The sequence below is a fragment of the Lutjanus erythropterus genome, chromosome 16 (assembly GCF_056507025.1).
Source record: "Lutjanus erythropterus isolate fLutEry1 chromosome 16, fLutEry1.hap2, whole genome shotgun sequence".
Taxonomy (NCBI): domain Eukaryota; kingdom Metazoa; phylum Chordata; class Actinopteri; order Lutjaniformes; family Lutjanidae; genus Lutjanus; species Lutjanus erythropterus.
Window position 1 is genome coordinate 18668479 of NC_139332.1, and position 22911 is coordinate 18691389.

The window sequence follows — 22911 nt, forward strand, 5'->3', positions numbered from 1 at the left end:
TTTTTACAACTTTTTTTTTTTTTTTTTTGACATTTTATAGACTAAACAGTGAATTGAATAATCATGAAAATAATCAGCAGATTAATCATCAGTGAAAATAATTGTTAGTTGTGGCCTTAACCTAAAAACCTAATAATTTGTTTATAACACACTATAATGCAGTTGTTTTTTTTACATGTTAATTAATATACAGTGTTCCTCAACAATTATTACTATTAATTATTAACTATTAACAACTATTTACTAAATGCGTGTATACTGCTCCTATCATTCTAAATAATAAGGTCTAAATAATTTAAAGGTCACAATTCAATTTAAACATTTTTTTAACACTGACAGCTATGCCATTGTTAGACTATCGGCTTGAGATTTGTAAAGATCAGCAGGTCGCTGGTTTTATGCCCTGACAATACTTTCAAACTCTTCTTTAAAGAGAATGTTTTAGGATCAAATGTGATATAATGGCCAGTAAACTACACTGCGTTCTCTTTGAAGTGTTGTTTCTTCCTTCAGACACAAGTCCGACACCACAAGTCGGCACAATGGAGAGAAAAAAAACATACTGATTCTAGCTTTGATTTTGATTCTAGAAATTAAAAGTTCATTTTGACAAATTTCCGATTTAATATTGAAATTGAGACACTCCTACTAAATAGGGAAATTTCAAGAATAAAGTGTTACTATTTCCCTTTTTTTAAGCTTGCCCACTCTCTCGTGCACTCTTGTTTTTCCTTCTCTGTCATTGTCTAACTTGTAATCAAGGTTTATTTGTGTGTTGGGAGGTGGTCACGCCTAAGTCAAAATGATCATGATTTCTAAATTTGCATGCTTATACTGGTGGGGATGTGGTAAACAATTATGCTTGGCAATTCACCCACCTCCCACGCCCCACTACGTCCCATATGCCAGCCCGCAACAGAACTGTCTCAATAAAAACATCTGGCAGAGCAAAAATATGTCAGAAACCCCTGATTTAAATTATTGCAAAGCAAACTAAATAAAGGATTAACAGAGCAATGAACATTTATTGCAGCCAAGCTAAATGCAACGCGTCCAAGCATGCCGACATTAATATGTCTACTGAGAACATCTTAACTGTAACACATTAACACAGAGAAACGTCAAACACACACTATCTTACACAAACATGCAGTCAAAATTGTATGGGGGAGAAGTCGCAGTGGAAGTGGCTGTGAATCTCTCGAGGGCTGTCATACTCAATTTTGACACAAGGGGGCACTGGAGGGCTTTCTGGAGAGGCAGGGCTGACCTGAGAAGGCAGCAGGGATGCAGCCTTGGTTGGAGTGATCTCCGCTCTGAGGCGAGAGGGCCGCAGGGTGGACACGGGAGGGAGGACGGTGATGCTGCTGGTGGAGGAAGTGGTGGTGAGAGTGTTGGTGTGTGATGAGCGCTGGGAGTTGGCATGTGAGGGCCCGTGGTCCCCCCGGGTGAAGTATGAAGCGGGAGGCAGGGTGGTGGAGGAGGGCGGCTGGTGATCTCGAGCACCTCCCAGGCTGGCGGGGTAATTTGGAGGGCACTGAGCACGCTGGTGGAGGGTTGGCTGACTGTACATGCTGCCCCACGGATATGACTGGTACGCCGTGATCCCTCCTGCAAAGAAACACACACATTCAAACAGAGTGGTGACAGCTGAGCTTTATTGGAGGTAATTAAGCTCATGAGTGGGATGACACCTAAAATGTCCTTCTTCCTGTCTGCTGTCCATAAATGCCTGTAATTCTGCCCTCCCTGCCTGTTTGTTCTCTTCTTCTGTGCTCCAACATAACCCCCTTTTTCCTTCATCTCTTATTGGTCCCTAGGCATCTGCTGAGCCCAGGAGCTATGGTGGCTCTTCCCCAAAGCCATCTCTGTCATGCTTCATCATTCTCATCTGTCAGTTTTTGCCTATACATAGTCATACATAATACTCATAATCAAATCAGCACTTACAGTGGTGTGTCCTGGTCTCCAAGTGGTTGAGACAAATACCATGTAATTTGTGTTTTCCAGGTTTGATTTCTGCCAGAGACCTTTGTTGCATGTCTTCCATCTCTCATGCAAAAATGCCAGAATAAATTAAAAAAACACTTATACTTGCATTACAGTTGGGTGATCACATCTAATTTCATATCATCCAGTCGTGGTTATTGCTGATCGCTGAAGACAATCTGAACACCAGAAGGCAGTGGGAGCGGGGGAGACTATAACGCAACTCGCTAATGAAATGTCTGCGGGGTCAAGGAATGTAACAACCACCTCACTTACAGTTAAAACTATAAACCAGCATAACAATGACAATTACCGACATAAACCACCATGTTTTGAACATACACATTACAAATACCAGCAAAAAAGTAATATTTGCATTTTGGAACATAAAACAGCAAGTTTAACTTGGGCCATCGCTAATCATTTGGTGATTAGACTAAATGCCCTCAATCCTATAGGGTCTGATAAAGTTTGAGAGGAGAAAAGATAAGAGGAATCAAGAGTACTGAGGAACGCACTCATGTCTGTCTATAACCAAAAAAGTATAAATGTAGATTATGCCTGTTCTTGCAGGCCAACAGATGCTGAGAGGCTGTGGGATTACACCAAACAGGCTCTGTCTCTAGCACCGTCCAAAGAGACCTAGGCTGTGCCTTGTTTGCAAATTGTTGATAAACATATTTGTTCAGTGCTTTTTTTTTATTGAGCATCAACCTCAGGCTTACGTGTGCATTGTTGGGGGAAAAAAAACCTCCAGGTCATGGTTGCCCGTGAGATACAAGCCTCGCGATGTGAGCTTGCAAACAGCGACACAATATTAAAATAAGTAAGTGAAGTTAAAGTCTGTGTGTCTGTGTTTAGAGCAACGATCTCAAAGCATTGTGTTCCGTTTAACATTATTACCTTATCTTTAATATCACAATCCAAATCATATCCATAATGTAACTACTCGTATGGCGCACAGAGCAAGTTTAGGTGAGCAGGCATATGGTGTCAGATCCATGGAAAAGAGACAGCAAACTAGTTTGTAATTATGGAATCAAAATTCACTCATCACTGGCGCTGATGATCGGTGCTCAGCGGGTGGACATGCCACTCCACCAGACACATCTCTAAATGCACAGTAGGGTGCAGATTATATAATATCTTAGTTATTATTCTAAGTTTGTTTGAAATCACTCTGATATTGGCTTTGGAAAGAAACAATCATATAAGATCTGATCGCCAATCGGTGCAAGCCTGATTTGTATGTCAGTTAATGATGTGATATTAATATTAAATGAATATCCATGTTCATTAACCATGTAAACAGCTCAGTAGGAATGTTATCTTTTTCAGAATTAGAGCAAAAACTGGAATATTGCGTGCATGTAAATGTAGTCAGTGTTAGATGACTAAACAGTTGGTGCACTTCCAAGACTTGGATGGACTCTTCCAGTTGAATCACCAGTATGAACAATAATGTCAGAAAATATCTGGTTCTTTGGTTTAAAAAAGTCAAGAGGTACAAGCCAGTGTCTATACAAACTTCAGGAGAGAAGTTAACTACAACTCTTGGAAGGCATTTCTGTAAGAGAAATTACTGAGCTTAAAACTTCTCTCGCATGCATCAATATTGACAATATGACCCTTAAAACGATTATTCATTGAAACCTAATAATATATTTAGCACATCAAGCCTCTGACCAGCTTCTCCTCCGCTGTACTGGCAGTTACGGCTCAAAGGTTATTATGGTGTAGAACATTATATAGAACAACAAGTGTGTAAGTTGAAATATTGTCATTGTTTTGTTAAATTATCCATGAGACTCCTGTGTCTCTACTTGAGGAACATTGTGATTGTTATTATTATTATTTTTTTAATTTTTTATTTTACAATGGCAACTTGCAGTGGCAAAAATAATTTCACAGCTCTATCACTCTGCAGCTAAATAACTAACCTTTGTATTTATGGATATTTATCTTTATTTATCTTTAAATTTATACTGTTTAATTTTATGTTTCATGTTTTTGGTGCACAATTTGGGACCATGTCCTGACTTTTACATGTAAACCCCTTGACTGGCATATTTTTGTGGCTCAAAAAATAAATAATATCATCCCAGTGACTCACCATGATGACCAGTTGACTGCAGCAGGATCTGTCCAGCACTCTGGGACTGGAAGTAGGCGTGGCCCCCACTGGAGTAGGTCATCATGCCAGTAGAGTTTCCTCTGGGGCCAAAGGTCAGGTAGGAGGTAGGGTTGGAATCTGGATGGTTAGGGGTGAGGTAGGGGGACGGCGTGAGGTAGGCCATTCGGGGCAGAGATGCTTGAGGTTGGTGCTGGGGCTGGCCGGTGGGGTAGGAGGTCTGGAGCTGGTAGGGGAGGGTGCTATTCTGCTGGGTTGAGGTCAGGTAGTCAAGCTTGTCCCCAAAGTCAAACAGAGAACTGAGGACAACATAAAGAAGAATTTACAAACACATAAATATAGAGTCTGTTACTACAGAGATACCTATATGGTCATAAACTCCTAACCTGCTCTCATACGTCCATATATCTCTGACCCCGTGTATTTGTCTTTTTAACACTCTCATTCAAGACTAGAACACCAGGAGTTACACAAAGAGGTGTCCTGTGAAGGCCACGTACTGTGACAGGATTGTCAAGAATGACTGACAATATCTTTATCCGCAAAAAGAGGGGCCTGAGGGAAACCTCTGATATTTACAATGATTACTGCGTATATCACTCACGACAGCTAGCTGTCATCACAGCACCTTCTTACAAATTACAACAAGACTTATGGGGCTGTTCACACATACGGACTCAAGAGCTGGGACAGTGATAGGTTGCTTATTAAATCGGATTGGAACCTAGTATCGCAGCCCACCACTGCCTGCTGAGATAAAGAGTTTTTAAAGGCGCCCAGGAACAATACAGGGAATGGTTGAGAAAAGTAATTAATGCAAAGCTTTTCTGATCCAATTCAAGTCACAACCAGGTGGGAGCCAACTGCACTTGCACCGCTCCGCTGGTAAAGAGGGGACTGTTTCCAGCAACAGCACTGCAATCTACGGCCTTCTCAGCACGGGCACCATTGTTGCATTAAAACAGCTTCAGCAATTCATACAGTAGTAAAAGAGAAGACTGCAAAAAAGGTATTTTGTACTTTGGAAACAAACTGTACAACAATAAATGGAAAACTTCCCTGTGTGTGGACAACAATCAAAACAGAAAACAATCCACTCAGACCAGACTGTTTAAATTACATGCTAACTTAATTACTGCCTACAACTTTGTATCTATATGTGTGAACACAACAAAGGGTTAATTCAAATAGAATCAGGTGTTGGGTGAAAACAGTATCTCATTCATTCAGGCTGCGGGGGATGCAAAAAACAAAACAAACAAACAAAAAATGTAACAGCTTGCAATGAATAGTTGAAACAATCACCCTTGGGAGAAACACTCTGATGATTGGACCGCAGTGTTGTGGTCCAATCATGTAAGCAGGTGATCAGACGGCTTCACAGTGAGCCTGAAATATCACTGAGGATATGGAGTTCATGGAGCAAAGCAAGATGATCTCCTAGCTGTGTTCACTGCGTTTCTTTCATCTGGGTCTGGCTCACAGTTTCCGCTGCAAAACAGCAATACCAAGAAGCTTATGTTGGTTTGTGTTCATTTGTTTGAGAGCGAGCACGCAGCTGTGGTCATGTAAGGTAAAGACTGAATGAGGAGAGGGAGTGCTGGTACCAAGAACGCTGGTGAATCAAAGAAATAAAACATTATTTGTGTTTTACACATGAAAGTGACTGTGAGGCCGTACTTATGCGCAGCGGTCAGCATGCTAATATGCTGACGTTCAACAGATCATGTTCACTATCCTAATTTAGCATGTCAGCATGGGGCTGATAGAGATGTCATTAGTGTTCCATGTGTACCAAATTTCATGCCAATCCATTAAATAGTTGTCATAATGTTTCACTTAAAACCTAACGGTGATGCTAGAGGTAAATCAAGGAGATCGCAAAAATCTTTAGTATTCATCCTCTGGGAGTCCTGAATGTTTGTGCCGTTCTATGCAGTAGGTGATGAGATATTTCACATTCAATTCACATTTTCTCATTTACCTCACGTCATATCTAGCCTTTCAGGTAGTTATGAGGTTAGTTTAAAATGCCTGAGATTTGCTGCTGCCACTCCAATGCATAAATAAAATGACATTTCAAAAATTTAAGAGCAACATTGTTTTTCGAGACAGAATGTCCCAGTTACGTTACAGAACACACTGTCAACCAATTTAAAACAAACTATTATTTTGTTCAAAGTAGTTCCAATGACAATATGTTCTTTTGCAATTTAGGTGAAGTGACCCTTTAACTCTTCGAACAGCAGGATTGGAAAATCCATTTTTTTAGTGTGGTGAAACATAATTGTAGTCTAACAAACAAACATAAATTTTGTACAAAGCTATTATGAAGTGAGACGTCTCCCAGCATGATTTCAGAAATATTTCAGAACACCAGCGGAAAGTGACTCCCCACTATTACTGTCGCTGTCTGAGGCATCATTATATCAGTATTTCACAGGATCCCTGCTCGTGTCTGAAGACTGCCAACCCTCTGTCCTCCTGTCATCTCTTGTACTCGTTGTCCCTGTTCAGATCATCTTCTCGTATTCATGTCACAGTTGGCTGTGAGCTGAGCTGACCTGGTGTCCGACTGCAGGGACGGGGTGTCACGATGGGCCAAGGAGGAGCCCCCCTCCACAGCATCCAGGAACAGGGGTGGGGTGTGAGCCAGGGTGTTCAGGAGAGGTGGAGCGGGGTTGGCGTGGTTGTAGGTCGTTGTGAAAAGGGGGAGACTTGCTCGGCGCAGTGGGGGAGGGCTGTGCATGGGGCGGGGGTGGTACTCTGCCAACCCCCCCTGAGATGAAAGCTGGTTCTGGCTCCCGTCTCTCACTCTGGGTTGATCTTAGAAATGATATATAGAGATTAAACAGTCAGATTAAAGTAATACTGTAGTTTGGCTTCTGGGGAATGTTCCTATCTCAACATGCAGGGTGAAGGTTCACTGAGCATGAAGTTTAAACTTAGCTGAACTTAAGTTATGGATTCCAAAAACAGATAAGATAATGTTTCTCTTCAAGGGGCAGTTCCTAAATCAAAAGTATAGTGCCCATATAGAGATGCATTAAATGAGGCAAAAAAAACCTTCTTTACTTTTCATTTTGTAATAATTTCCACAGATTTGTCTATTCATTTGCTTTTGTAATAAATTTGTTAAATTGTAAAGAGACTTTAAGGATACCCTGTATATCCATCTCAATTGTTTTGCTGCAACTGGCCATTTTTTGAAAATATCAGTCATAGAGATGTTTGACTTTTCTGGAATATAAATGAACTAGATTGCTCTTGGCTTGTTGTCTCACGTCAGCCAAGGAGGACGTGCTGTCACCAGCACAGGCCTCACACCCATGACAGGATGCACACTTCCTTATGTCTGGTGATACAGTTGGCAGGTCCAGCTTGATAAAATGGTTCCTAAATAAAACTGCTCACTACAAGGTCTGTGGATTATCTTGACCAACTGAGGCATGATTTCAGGAAAGAGGCATTGCTGTTGAGTTTTTCAAATGCATTTTTCTGAATGCATTATATTCTAGAGAAGGCAGACATCTCCAAAACTCTGCAATTCTCACTAAAACAATCTAGATGGATAAATAGCACTATAAGTAAGAGAAAAAATATGCATTTCTGATTTGTGGGTGAACTGTCCCCTTTAAAGATGGAAAACACAAGTTAAGTATTTTCAAAGTTTCATAATAAACTGCTTTGGTTTCACTGTGCAAAAAAAGAGATGGTAAATATTTAGGACTTCAAAAAGACTTCTCAGCCCTCCTTAGTTTGCTTTCAGACTAAAAGAACCCTTGCATTTAGCAAAGAGCTATAACTGTACAAAAAGACAGGATTTTACAATTCCTGAAAAAGAAAACTCAAACCATGTCAAATCCTTGCTAGGCAACCCTGTATTTTTTGCTGAAGCCCTCTGCCAACACAGTCCTCTCATTGAAATGAAGCGGGAAGCTGCATTTTTTGGTCTGAACATGACTTTAGGGTGTGCACAAAACAACGAGGCCTTTCACCCCAGCGCAGTAATTATCCATCTTACACCCAGGATACGCCGCCCACTTCTTCGTATGCGTGATGGCTACCTCACTGAACTACTGCAGATCACATGCGTGTGGTGTTCACACAGACAGCCATGACACTGGTTTTGCTTGCCCTATCTTTCTACACTGAGTTTTCCAGTAGAAACCAGAAACCAGAAACCAGTCAGTGATTTTTGGGCTGTGTGGCTGCTCTAACCGGTGAAAGGAGACACATCATCCCCATATATGATTATCTGGAGGTCTTATAGAATAGGTTTACATGTTTTAATGTTCTGAAAACCATGTTTTTTATTTGCAGCATTTACTCATGACATTATAAGAGGAGGTAAACCTGAGTGGTGTTTTGGAACCGGTATTTTCTGAAAGGTGGTGCCAGCGAAGACAGGATGGTCTTTTCTTAAATTTGAGATACAACTGAGATTTTTTTACTTAGGTGCCAAAATGAAAAGCAAGAGATGCAAGATGCACACACTGCTCAGGCAAGCAGAGTGTCCCAGGCGTAATTTGTAATGTAAATATATTTATTAATGAAAAATTGTTAACTGTTGTTAATGCTAGGCTTCTGAGCAAAGACTATTAAACCCCCAACTGTGGAAAAGATTAAATTTGCCCGCTGTTTGATTACATAGGAATTTGTCAATTATACAAATGTAGTTTGATTTCACGATTTAGCAAATTTTCTAGTTTCACACAAGAAAATAACCAGCACATCCAGACTCTAGTTAAGCTGTAGAAGAAGCATGGTTCCCCTGACACCATACATCTTTTGAAAACTAATTACAGAGCACAATAATCTGATGCATCAAGAGTAGTATGTTTTGAATAATTGTGTAAATGTATGTGGATCTGAACACCTGGGCTGTTGAGGCCGGCCAGCAGGTTGCTGTAGGAGGACACAGTCTGGCTGGACAAGGTCGAGAAAGAAGGCGCAGAGGTGAGCTGGGGCTGCTTGGTGGCAAAATGACCAGAAAAAGAGGGAGCCACCTTACTGAAAAAGAGAGAAGACATAACTAACACCAGGTCATACATCATATTAAACAGAAGTAATTCTTACCACGTGAGAACAAAAAAAAAAAACTTAAGGACAATACTTGTTGGGTGCTGGTGTGGGCAGGGTGTGATTGATTTGTTGATGGGGGCTGCTGCTGCATCCAGCTCTACTCTGTCTGTGTTCGACCTTTGTTGTGATGGAGCGCTCCACCTTCCTCCACTTAGCCCTGCGATTCTGAAACCAGACCTGTGACACAGAAACATGTAGGGGCAGACAATTAAATGGATACTGGGGGAAAATGAGAGAGGGTCAGGGTGAGCAAATTGCAGGTGATGATGCGTGAGTGGGAAGGTGAAAGAAAAGAATCAACACAAATACACCATGTAAGTAATGTAAAGGAGCCATAAGAGACATTTCTCAGGGGATCAAAAGAGGAAGATGGCTATCTAACCATAATTCTTTGAGGTGTGACACCAACTGACGCAGCAATGACTTTCCTCTTTTCTGCATCGGGATAGTGGTCCTCCTGGAACAAGGCCTCCAAATGCTCTAACTGATCTGCTCACACATGCACACAAACACAAAACACAGGTCAGTTAGTGAAATGTGAACACATCTGGACAAACTGAAAATTCAGTTACCAGTGCTGTAGAGCGTTCGTGTTTTCTTCTTCGGTGCAGGCGGCAACAGGCAGGGGTCCACAGTCTCTAACCCCGGCAGCAAAGAGAAGCTCAGGGCCCGGCCTCGACCCCTGGTGCTGTAGCAGATGGAACGTCGAGTAGAATAGACCTGGGTTATTTCCATCTGCCATGAAGCGGAAAAACATTACCTTAACCTTACCTTAACATTACCACTCATCACTCAGTCACATTCAGTTAAATATTGTCTGATTTACTCTGTTTTTCTCATACTAATAATAACATTTCTTTAAAGCTGAACACAACTTTGGACGATTTAAAAAAAAAAAAACTGAGGTGCAAATGCCAGCAGGCATCTTTACCTGCCAAAACACTGCTGTAGTGTACAGTTGAATGTTTCAGGCCACAAAACCAATGCAACAATGATTTTTCTGGAAATAAAAGTTGGTTCAGGAGTAGTAGTTCAGGAGAGAAGTAATTATTTTTCAGTTTTTTCTATATACTTTTCCCTGATATTGCTTTACTTCAGGGGTGTAAGTAATGAATTTTTTTGATTGAGCTGACATTATGTTTTTAATCAACCAATTGTCGTTTGGTCTACTGAATGTCAGAAAATATAGAAAAATGCAAATTGCTGTTTCCTAGAGCCCAAGGTCATGTGTTCAAATTGCTCCGTTAGTCTGGCTGTCTACAATCCAAAGTTATTCGATTTAGGATTGCAATTCATGATTATTTTCATTACTGCTTCATCTGTCAGTCTTTTTCTCGATTAACCGATTAGTTATGTAGTCTAGAAAATGTCTGAAAATGGTGAAAAACGTTGACTGATGTTTCCTAAACTCCTTGAGCTTGATCTGTGAGTGCAACATGTTGGATTTGCAGTGAGGGATAGAAGCTTCCTACAGTATAGAGAGTGCTGATGACAAAAATGTGAGTATAGTAGAGTTGAAACTGTGGCAAAACAGGTATTTTCTGATTTTAAGGTTTAAGCTTGCTTCCTGTTTACTTTTATTTTGTCATGAGAGCAGCTGAAGTCTGAAATCAGGGAAATTCAAATTTCTTGCTGTTGCTCAACCCGTGACTCCATGATTATCTATAAATCCAGGTAGTAAACAGAGCCTTCATACAAAGACTCCCTACAGATTACTGACAAATGTCATGGTGTTGGTACAGTAAATCATACTGGCAAATAATGATAAAATATAATCAATTTCACCATTTCATGATTTGACACAGGTTGACATGATCACATTCTGCATTTGCTTGTTCCAGTGCATCAATGATCTTTCACCTACTGTTATCGCACTACATCACATGTTGAGCCAAATATTCAAATCCAGGATGCTATTTTCACAGCTGCATCATTATTGTTGCAGTAGGCTGTAGGTGTGAAACATGTCATACACATTAAACTATAATTATATGTGATAAATGAGTTACCTGGCGAGCTTCATCTAGACACAAGTGTCTGTTGAGCTCAAGAAATTATAAAACTGCTCGCTCTATAGCCAAACATTATTCAAATCCACAGACGTTTATTTTAAAGTCTTGCAAACATCCAAGATATTCTAAAGATCTCAAATCTGTCAGGCCAAATTTAGGGTAAATGTGAACTGAAGCAAAATGAAAAAGCAATCATGCAGAATATTCCCTGAAGCCATACAAAACATGGAGACGTTTAATTCAAATATTTCACTCAGTGTAACCACTGTAGAGCTTAAATGAAGAGCTGCTACAAGGTGACATACACTCAGGGGCCACTTTATTTGGTACACCTATACAACCTAATGTGATCTGACATGATCCAATACAACCACTCTGCTATAAAGTCTATTTTTATGATGCCTATAATATTCCATTTTCTTAACACTGCCATATGTTTTAGTATTGAGGCCATAGTTAGCGGTGGTGTTGTACTGCATTACATTCAGAGGTGTTTCTAATATTCTGCCGGCCTCATCTACGTAAAGAAAAATTAAAAACACCTCTCAATATAGTGTAGTCAAGTATGATACCACCTTTAACTACCTCAGTGACCTCAAAAATAAATATAAAATTTAATTTATGCATGTCAGACAATGTCACCAAAAAATGAACATCTTGTAATTTAACTATGGAGCTAGAACAGTGCTAAAATTTGGCATCTAAAACAGACTCTGAACTGAAAAAGCTGTACTGGCACTGAAACAAGTCTTGGCACTGAAAAAAAAAATCCACTGGATTTTTAATTTTAATTTTTTTTTCTCAATTAATTAGTTGTTTGGTACAGAAAATGTCAGAAAAAGGCAAATAATGTTGATCACTGTTTTCCAAAAGCAGTGAATAATGGGAAACATCCTGTACTCACTTAGACTATTTTAATAGAGGAGTACAGAGAACTGACAGAGAGCTGAATGTTATGGGTGTCACCGTAACGTTGACCTTTGACCTCCCTAACATGTCATCACCTCATCATTTTATCCTATTAGACATTTGTGTGAAATGTCATGACACAGGAATTCTGGAGTTATGACCAAGACGTTTTTGTGAGGTGACCTTGACCTTTGACCCCCATAATCAAATGAATTCATCCTTGAGTCCAAGTGGACAAGTCCCAAGTGTGTTGAGACTGTTTCTCTCTCCTGTTGTTTTTTTCTTTTCTTTCTTTTTTTACATGGAACTGCACTGGGTTAAAATGAACTTTTAACTGACGTTGTGCTGGTCTGGCAGAGGTCTGCTAGAACAAGCGCTATAGTTCGAGTGGGAGCTGCATTGAACTGCAGTAGATTGTACATGTGTATTTAAAAAACTGGCCACTGAGGGTATAATATACTGTCACACAGTCTGTAATAAGATGATTTTTCCAACTTTAAAACCACTTAATGGGAAACTCCAGCGATTTTACACATCAAAGTCTGTTTACAGGTCTTGGGGAGTACTGCTGCATATGTGAAAAAGGATTTATAAAGACTTTTGTGGTTCCAGAGGGAGCTGCCTGAAGTCTGATCAATTGCGTCAGCTGGGTCTGAAAACTACACGTCTGAAAGTGAAAAAAGTCTGGGGGTCTGGAGTTAGAATGAAGTGAGTTTAGGAGACCTCTGCACTGCGCTCCTCATCCCTGCTTTAGACATGGGTGAAATGAAAAGACTAAATAGGAAAGCCACCCGTGTCTCTGGTTTTTTGCCATTAATTTTTATGCTTTTTTTTAAATTGTTCACTGTGTCATAATATCCCAAGGAATCATTTTTTTTAAATACCTGCAACTGAGTTTTGACATTAATCTCTTCTATGAAAAATCAATTACTGGCATTCTTGTACTTTTATCCTTAGTAGAAATTATTACCAGGAATTGTAACAGTAATGGTTTGATTTCACTAATACACAACTGCCTTGCATCTGGTTCTAATGAGACTGAAGAATCCAAACTTGATGAGCATGAATGGAAGACTTAAGAGAGGACCGGCTCAGGCACAAACAGCCAACACTAATTTAAAGCTACTTCAACGCAACTAGTTGATGCTGAATTATGCAAAGCCTGTCAAATTAAATATACATAACGGCAATATAGCCCACACTTGTTTTTAACTGTAACAGGGCTCGAGGAACATGTATACATGGCACATGGGAGTGTGACAAAATGGAAGAAATTCTGGAGGGAGGTGATCAACAAAATTATGATGCGTTTACAGTCTGTGAATGATATCCTATTAGACTCCAAGATGCTATAACCACACCTGTATCCAACAGATCCCAGTCTGATAATAATATACAGTTTTTGATTTTGCTATACTGCAGGCAAAGAGAATTACAGCCTCTAACTGGAAGAAAAGTGTTGCGCCTGTGTACGTCATGGAGAGAGTCTGGAAACTATTTGATGACTTTATACAAAAACAAAAAAATCTAAGGGAGGCTAACTCAAGTCAGGGTAAAAAGTAAAGTAATAGCAGACCCCAGAAAAGGACTGAGGCATGTATTGAAATTTTGTATTATGTATTGATATTGTCATATGCTTTATATTGATTGATTTTTGGCTCTAAATGCAACAAAGACATTGAGGGAGAGAATAATGCTGCATTCAAAAATTCTCAAAAGTTTACAATACCCTACTAGAAAAAGCACAGTGGAACATATTCTTCCCTACTTGTGAACAAAGGACAAATCCATCTACCCCAAAGGAGTTGTCTAAATTCAGAGAAAATTAGTAGCAAGTAAAATAATATGTAGTATCATATAGCAAACCTGTTCTGCATGTAAACTGATGTCAAAATATATCGCCAATGATATGATGAAGTGCCATAAAATGAAATAAATGATGGCATCTGTTACCTCACGTGTTGTTTTGGTAGAGTACAATTTTAAATCTTGTCAGCAAATAACTACTTGGACGGTAAAGATATAATGGAGCAATTCCCTCCTGAGCAGAGAATTTTAGGCAAGAAATAGGTGATGCAGTAGCAGAATATTAAGTCATTTCTGATCAACACTGCTTAGTTTAACACTTTGAGTCTCAAGAGTCTCTGTTGGAAACAACTGTGTTTAGAAAGGAGCCATAGATTTGTTCAACTTGTGAGATTTGAATGAATTGTTTGTTTATTATGCACATTGTACAACTTGTGTTTCATAATGTGACTTTGTTTACAATCTGGGTAGGCTTAGGGAACAAAACGTGGTTAGCATTCAGGAAAGATCATAGTTTGGGGTAAAGTTATAACTCTTGTAAAATCTTTTGTGGGTCTGGCATTTCCCTCTAGACAGGAGAGCCAAAATGGTGGATGTCTGGTTGCAATCTTTCTAATTTTACAACTAACGACTCACTAAAAATGTGTTTCTGACAACATTTTTAAGCGAGAAATAGGCATCAGCACTTCTTGATCTGAGTTTTGTGGTAAGTGTCTGCACAGACGACGTTTTTACCCTCAACTTTATTGAAAATAAGGCTGCATTTGTTTTGGTCTGAGATGTTGGGCCTTTAAAGTAACCTCTAGTGTAAATGTCATATAGGCTACAGCACCTTTAAGGAGTTGGATGCTGCGAATGTTGTTCAACATATATGTTCACAGATCACCAAGTGTGAGCATGTGGCTTTCGAACACTGACAGTCTATTCTCACCTCGAGAGGCTGTGGGCCCTGCTGGGGGAGACTGTGAGGTAGAAGGTGGGGGCTGTGAGGCCTTTTTGTCCCGTGGGGCTGAGGAGGTGCAGGTTGGATTGGGACAGGCGGTTGTGAGGAGTACAACAAGGGAACAGGAACCGGTGGGCAAAACAGCCCTGTCCCCCCACTGCCCAGGTATACAGGATCAGACAGGTCGCAGCTGTTCATCAGTCCAAGGGGAGGCTCCGACAGAGCCAAAATCTCCTCGGAGCTCATCGCCGTCACCTCCTGTATATGACTCCTACTTTCCTCCTCAAATGGCTCAGTGACATCCTTACAGCCTCTCCTGTTTCTCACTCGCTCACTCTGCTTCTTTCCTCGCCTTTTCCTACTCTTTTTCTTCTCATCTCTCTCTTCCAAACATTTTGATTCTTCACCCTCTTGCTTATCAGCAATTGTTTCCTTGTTGTTCTCAAACTCGCTGTCTTCCATCTGCACCTCCTGTGCCTCCCCCGCTGCCAGCCCACTCTCTGCCTTCACCTGCTCCTCCTCTTCTCCCTCTGTCACCATCAGTTCCTTTTCGGACTCAACAACTTTCCTTTCTTTCTCCCCCTCCTCCCCCTCTCTCTCTTCTCGCCCTGTCTCCTCTCCTGCCTCTTCATCCTCCCTCTGATTAAACACTTCCTCCTCTCCCTCCCTCCTCCTCCTTGTAATCCCTTGGTCATTCTTTGTTTCAAAGACCTCCAGTTCCTCACACAGAAGGCTTGGACAGTCTGCAACACAGTGAAGTGAGAGGTTTTTTTAAATTCTGTTCAGGATCTCTAAAGTCTCGACCACTTTAACTGACATAATGTGTTACAGTTATCTGCACTTTGTCTCTGACCATTAATCAAAACCCAGACCTGAAGAAACTTTCACAAGATTTTATACTGTGTACCAGAATGCTGCAGCCAGATGTTTTAGGTGGATACCTGTAAAACTGTCCTGAAGGGGATAGTCTGGATTATCTGAAGTGGTTTGGAAAGGCAGACAGGAGTACCGGCACAGAAGCTGAGCAATGCACTGCAGTGGACAGGGTCAGGAACAAAATGTACTTTAACCACTTAATTAGAAAGTCCACCAATATGAGTTTCAATTGCATGCTATATTTACAATATTTTTGCTGCTTTATTTGCCATCAAACAACCATTTCCAAAAGCCAGATGTTGTTCTCTCTAAACCAACCAGAATCCTTAAGGAAAGACAGTAATTTTGCCTCGCTAAGTAAATACATTTCTGTTCTACTGCTGCCTTGATCTTTTAGTTTGTTTGCGTTATTTTGTGATTTCAGTGTTAAAAGGGTCAGCTCAGATTCACCAAAGTCACTCACTAACAAAACCAAACCAACAGATCAAGGCAGCGGTACGAGCAGCAGCTCTCAATTTCTGCAAGTTGGTTTGGAGAGAGCAATATTTGGATTATATAACAGCAGATTCGTGTCTGTCTGATGGTAAAGTAAAGCGGTGGAAATATTCTAAATATAGTGTACACTTCAAATGATATTGATTTTTTTAGGTGAACCTTTTTAAGTGGCTAAAATACATTTTGTTGCTGACCCCGTCCACTCTGCTTCTCTTAACCGGGGGAATATCGACCTCCATCTACTGTTGCTAATACACTGACTGATCGATAAGTACCTTATACAGCAACACTTCAAATAATCCAAACTATCCCTTTAAATTACCAAATCAGCTTCCAGTACACACTAGAATTGACTTTAAGGTTCTTGATCTGCCTTGGCCTTACTCCACCATAAGTTAGAAATGCTTAAAAGATATTCCACTCAGACCCCTCAGGTCATCTAACTCTTGTATTCCTGCTGAGGTTCAATTCAGGACTGAGTACTGAGGATGTGCTCAGACTCTCATTACTTGTAAAAGCAGCCCCACAACATTTCTTTTTCTTTTGCCTTTTCAATGATGTGTATCACATCTTCTTGTCTAATAGAATTACTTGCATGACTTCCTGTGTGCTTGTTGTAAATGTCTATTATCCACAATATTATCTTTATTATTAGTAGTATTTTAATGCTTTCTTTCTCACCATCTTTCTGTCTTAATTGTAGCTGAATGATTGAAGGGTCCTTTTTGATTTTTAAAACTACTATGAGAACACCTCTGCTGTGTTATACTGTATTTCTCTGACAGTTATGCCACAATGTGCTCAGTGCCTGTATACTGTCTTATGTTTGTATGTGTTTTTGTCAGCTGACTAATCATTTATTCAACTGACTGTTTCAGCTGTAATTGTGACTGACTTTGAAACAGCATTCAGACCATGTTGTGTCTAAAAAAAATGTAACAATTAACTGAATAAATAAAATGTGACAAATCTAATATTAATGCTATTAATATGTGTTTTTATATAATTTTATATCAGTGAATTTAATGTGGTCAGTTATAGACCTGTAGGATATAAATATTGATTATTTCAGCTTAAAACTGTCTCTACTGTAAGAAATAACTTGATGATGTTGCAGCAGTTACGTGTCTTTCATATTTCGTGAGTCACGCAGTGACCTGATAACATCATCCTCAAGAGGAGCTGCAGTGGCTTAATTAGTGTCCCAGGTGTGCAGCGCCTCGTGCCACCTCACCTGACCGTTAATTAACTCTGAGCAGCTAGCTGCAGCTAAACCAGCTAACCTGTCCCCATCTAGAAACACCGGGTCGTGAATGTTAATAACAATGAGCTTTAAATTCTTAATTTGTCTCTGTGGGGCTGAGCAGCGCGGGGAGCTGCACCTCACAGCAAAGACTGTCGGCCTTAAACACAGCCAGGAAATTTTTTAAAGTCCTTCAAAGTTTACTAAATGACACGCAGAGAGGCGGAGTCTAGCGTGGTGGAAATTATCAGACAGAGCCAATAAAACAATTAAAAGTCCTTACCAAAGTCTTCGGCTAAATCACAGTCTTCATCCATTGCCACTCTCGTCATTCAAAACCAATAAACTTCTACTAATAATCAATTAAGCCACACTGGATCACAGCGAGAATTGCTCCTGCTCTGGAGGTAATGAGGTTGATTGATTGATTACCTCCCTCAGTGGGGTGTGACGGAGAATTATCGCGTGAGGGGTGAGACTGAACCAGCCAATCAGAGGACAGAACAGGCCCAATCAAATGGATACAATGTGGATACAAACTGTCACCCTCAATTTACAGTTTTTATTTACTGAATATGACAGGAATTATGACTCTAAGCTTTACTTAATTAATTACTTTGTTACTTTCTTTTCATAAATCAGCATTTACAAGCTTAATGAGCGGATTATATATCGAACAACACATTTAATCTATAATTAAATGTACCCACGAGAATCTGTTAAAACATAAAAAGATTTATAAGTTTTTTTCTTTATCACCACCTTATCACCTCTTATCAGAGTTCCCACCTCTGTTAAATGGCTCTATTAGCAGAATATGACAGAATATATTATTCATAGGTAAGTTTTTATTATATTTTAATCACCTGAAAACAAGAATTGTGGCACTTTCATTTCCTTAGAATTAGCCATTTATATCTACAGAGAGCACAGATCATCTTCCATGGAGTCTGTTATGTTGCACCACCCATTTTTACGGCGTCTTTGCATTTTTCAAGAGTATCATTGCCACTGTAGGTTATCCCACACACTTGGAAGGGAAGGGTGAGACAAGATGTTTGGGATCTCCAAGCTCACTGCTAGTTGCCACTAAATCTTACACACTAGTCTTTCAAAGATTGGTTCTCTGCCTTTTTTCAGAGTAAGAAAATAAAAAAGCAGAATCTATTATATGTTAGCAGTTCGACTGAAGAAAAAAAAAATCCTCACGGTTTTATCTAAATAACAATCCAAGGCTTAAAGGGGTCAAATTATCTAACACTCAATAAAAAAGCAAAAATTTAAGAAATGTCCAATTTAGCCGAATTTAGATTTTATTTCTTTCTCCTCCAATTACTCGATGGTCTTAACCCACATGTTAAGAACCACTGAACTAAACTAACTGTATATAAAGTTGTTAAATGTGAAACTATCTCCATCTGAACCAACTAAAAATGCTCGTGTATTGAAGTGTCAGTATTAGCAATCTAATAATTGTACTTTTTGATTTTAAATGCAGGACCTTTTCTTGTAATGGAGTGTTTTTACATTGTGGTATTGGCAGTTTACTGAGGTAATGGATCTGAGTTCTGCTCCCTTCACCGATATTCATATTGGCTCACATCCCTGCACTCAGGAGTTAATTTCAAAGATTTTTCTGTAAATTCCCTAGTATTACTATAATGTGCAATAATGATGATTATTATGTTGGGACTGATGCGTATATCTCAATAAAACTGACTATTTGATTATTGCAATTTTTAAAGATTGGGTATAGAAAATAAAAATCCATTGAGCCTATAATTAAAAATAATCATACCCCTGTGAATCATATCACCCATAAAATTATACTGTAGCTTAATAAAAGACTATTATAACACCTGAGTCCTCCAGCACATTATAATGTGTTTTGGGATTTCAGTGCAGGTATTCAACTGTTAAATACTGATGGGCTGCAGTTCTTTTAGATAATCTATTCAGACATTAATTTGTCCTAAAAACAAACCTAAAAACACCAGGACTAAAGGACTTGTGGATGAAAAGTATCAAGATTTTTTGGCTTGTGACCCCATAAAGCAAAGCAATAACCCTTGTCACAAATATGAACCCAATAAATCTCAAGCAGGAAATTTTATTATAGTTTCTTATGGTTGTTTTGCCCCTAATACCACCCAAAAACAAGAAACAAGCAGAAATGTGAATTATCATACTTCCATTGTTATTATTTAATTTATTTATTTTTTCTCTTTATTTATGATTCAGTTATTCAAAGTGTGACTTTGGTACTGTAAAGGACATGTAAAACAAAAGATTAAAAAGATTCATCTTGATGATCAATCTAATGAACAGATTTGAACCTGGATGTTCTCTTTTGATTTTTTTGGTGCATTTTATTTTGAAGCTTGTATGTTACCTTCCCACAAGTAATTGATTTTGTTGCATGCAGTTAAATATTTGGAATTGTCTTTTGTAAAACAAAAATGAAAACAACAGCTGTTGTGTATCCATTGTAACCGGTTCAATCAAAGACTGATTTTCCTCACTTTCTTTGGAAAGATGAAAAACTGCTGTCACTTATGAGAAACAAAACAGAAGATTAAGCATTAAAATTAATTCATAAATGTGTGTTTTTCTCTGTTTTCCTCTTCAGTTATAATCTTGAGACCTCTCAGATTTATCCTGCGAGTCCTTGTGGGTGTCCAGTGCCCCAGGTTGGGAACCTCTGTTGTAAACTGAGGATAAATAATGCTGATCCCTTGAGCTCCTTATTACATAAAGGCCTAAAACAGGCCAACCAAAGTCTTTGTTGAATAAAGTGCACATATCACAGCACTGTTAAAAAACAAACAAACAAAACAAACCCAACAAAACTCATCACCTCACATTTTTGAGTTTTCTATCAAATCTTTGAGTTTTAGAAACCCCAAAACATCTGTATTTCAAAATTTGTACACAGTGAGGTGTGGATCTGATTTGTCATTATTTGGGTGCTTGAAAATTAAATGTTGCAATTGAAAACGTTCAATTATTAACCATTATTCACTTTCAATTCAACAAGTTCACTAAGTCGATTAATCAATTATATCTGCTCCCGATCAAAACTATTGTATGTCAGTTGTGAAAATGGTTAAAATCAGGTTCTTGTCTTACTGCAGTTGTTCCTCTGTTACCCACCAGATGGGGTACTGACTGGACCCCAGGCTCATTTTATACCCCAACTCTCTTCCTCTGTTCTACCCCTCCCACCTAGACGAAGGCTCTCATAAACACCCCCCCTCCCCCCCCCGTCCTCTGTGTGAGGTACATTTCCATATCAGCGGCCCACCACCCAAGGCCGGGACAGCTTGTTGTCTCCTCTGTGTCCAGGGACGGACCATCTGCACGCTCCCTCCCACATCAGGTGACCTTGGTTTCATCTGGTGTGATGCAAAGAATGTAAACCGGTGCTGCATTTAGAATAATTTCCATTCTTGTGTGCTCACAAATCCCCACAGACAGTTTATCTAATCACTTCATAAGTACATTTTTATGTGATGACTTAAGAATAACATCTCTGGCTGTTCCTCCCCAGAGGGTCTACTGAGTTCAGTAAGTGTAAATGGGCTGTTAAGAGGCTGTGATCATACATACATACACAAATATACAGTAGCTCTGCATGGATACAGGGCTGCCTGTAATGTCTCTGTGTCAGAAACAGTATGAAGGCCGGGCTAATGCTGGTGTGGGATAACACCAGAGCGAGACTTCATGTCTGCATGCAAGTTCTTTTGAATCTATGTCACTAAAATATATGAGCAGCCTTTTTTTATCCACTGAACCAATGAACAAATCCTGGGCCTCAAGTCTGAGTTCAACCAGCACCAGGGGGGAGTTGAATCATAGTCAAGACCACAAGATCAAATGGGTCAGTTCAACCCAAATACAAACCCCAGTTCCAAAAAAAAACTTTGGGTGCTGTGTAAAACATAAATAAAAACAGAATGCAATAATTTACAAATAACATTGAAACTGATAAACTTTATTGTTTCTTGTAAATACAAATTTATTTCTTAAATGGACTGTAAAGCAACAATAAATGTGTGTTATGAGTTTGTCACACCACAGAAACATGTGTTATTAAGCGCCCAGCTACATCTGAATGATTTTTTTTAAATGCTAGGTGTATAAAATTAGGTCTAAAAATGAATAATAATAATAATAATAATAATGATAAACATTTTCTGCTCTGAAACGTGTCTGTTGTCTCTGTGTCAAACACCACTATGACCTGAAATATGGACACATCTAGCAGCTTTATTAGACTGGATGGTATCTTTTTTTCCTCTGTGTTGGGTTGTTGGAATTGAAGTGAGCTGAAGTGAACTGCTGGGCTGATTTGTCAGACTGTAGCACACTTTTCTACTTTGCATCAGTCCATCTCAAATGAGCTCAGGCCCCAGAGAAGTTGGCAGTATGTCTGGATTGTTTTGAAATATGGCTTTTGTTTTGCATGGTAGAGTCTTAACTTGCAATTGTAGACCGCATGAAAACATATATTTCCACCTACATCTAGTGGTATGTAGCAATGCAAACTGTTTTGTTTTCTGTCTGAGATCTCTTCCTCCATGCAGCCCAGTGAAGTGGAGACAAATTGAATTTCATTTGTAATGCTCACAGCAGAGAAAAATTACATTTAAATAATTCAACAGTCGAGTGTCTTTCCAGCAACAATGTCCTGGTTACTTTGGATAATCTAAAGCCCACACTGACAACAGCCAGTTCTCTGAATTAGCAAGAGTAACCAGGACACTGTTATATCTAGAAAGAGATGTTGATGCTTTGGAGATTGTTATAATTACTGTGAGTATCAAACTGTATTAAGCTAGAGGCAGAGATGTCAGGGAAGGATATCTCAAACACCAATCCTGTACGCACAGCTACATACGAACTAGCTGTTCAGTGAGAAAACGTTTTGTAATTTGGGTGAACTGACCCCCTTAGTCAGTGTAGCTTATTTTTTTAAAGGTTATTCTCTTTATTTGATAGGGCAGGTGAAGATAGACAGGAAGAGTGGGAGAGATATGGGACAATATGCAGCAAAGGGCCACAGGCTGGAATGAAACCCAGGCCAGTGAGATAAGGACTCAACCTTAGTACACAGGACATGAGCTGCCAGGGTGCCCGAAGTCACATTAATCTATGTGGATATTTTACAAACTGCAGCCTTAATTAGGGGCTGGAGAGGGTACTATTTTAATGAAGTCAAAGCAATGGTACTTACCTTAATTATTACTCAAGAAAAATCAGAATGAATATTAATGAACTCCACCTTAAAGTACTTAAGCAACTCTTCTGAAAATTACTCCAAGTAGCAGGTGTATTTGGTGATAGTGAAAAGGCCAACAGGGCATTTTGACATTTTAATTTCATTTTCATTCCTCTCAAATTCTCCAACATAGCGACA

At 39.4% G+C, this 22911-nt stretch overlaps 1 protein-coding gene across 2 annotated transcripts; it reads right to left on the reverse strand.

The window, feature by feature from the left end:
- Positions 1–1005: 1005 nt before the first annotated feature.
- Positions 1006–17806, reverse strand: nobox (NOBOX oogenesis homeobox). 2 transcript variants are annotated; one of them, XM_084739127.1, is made up of 10 exons: positions 17773–17806; positions 15587–15618; positions 14864–15499; positions 9778–9940; positions 9588–9694; positions 9237–9382; positions 9000–9133; positions 6685–6946; positions 4103–4419; positions 1006–1611 (listed from the first exon to the last, which is right to left on the reverse strand). In XM_084739127.1, the coding sequence occupies exons 1-10, from the start codon at positions 17804–17806 to the stop codon at positions 1154–1156; spliced, it is 2289 nt and encodes a 762-aa protein (XP_084595253.1). In that variant the 3' UTR covers positions 1006–1153. The 2 variants fall into 2 exon arrangements, with proteins under 2 accessions (XP_084595253.1, XP_084595252.1); XM_084739126.1 differs by having other exon boundaries at positions 14864–15618.
- Positions 17807–22911: the final 5105 nt, after the last annotated feature.

What these genes read in the sequence shown, in the direction of transcription:
- nobox (XM_084739126.1), bottom strand. Translation starts at nt 17,806, where the DNA reads ATGGATGAAGACTGTGATTTAGCCGAAGACTTTG. An exon ending in CCCACACCAGCACCCAACAA is followed by an intron (nt 9,134 to 9,236) that starts GTATTGTCCTTA and finishes TCTCTTTTTCAG; the next exon opens with TAAGGTGGCTCCCTCTTTTT. An exon ending in GGCCGGCCTCAACAGCCCAG is followed by an intron (nt 6,947 to 8,999) that starts GTGTTCAGATCC and finishes ATCATTTCTAAG; the next exon opens with ATCAACCCAGAGTGAGAGAC.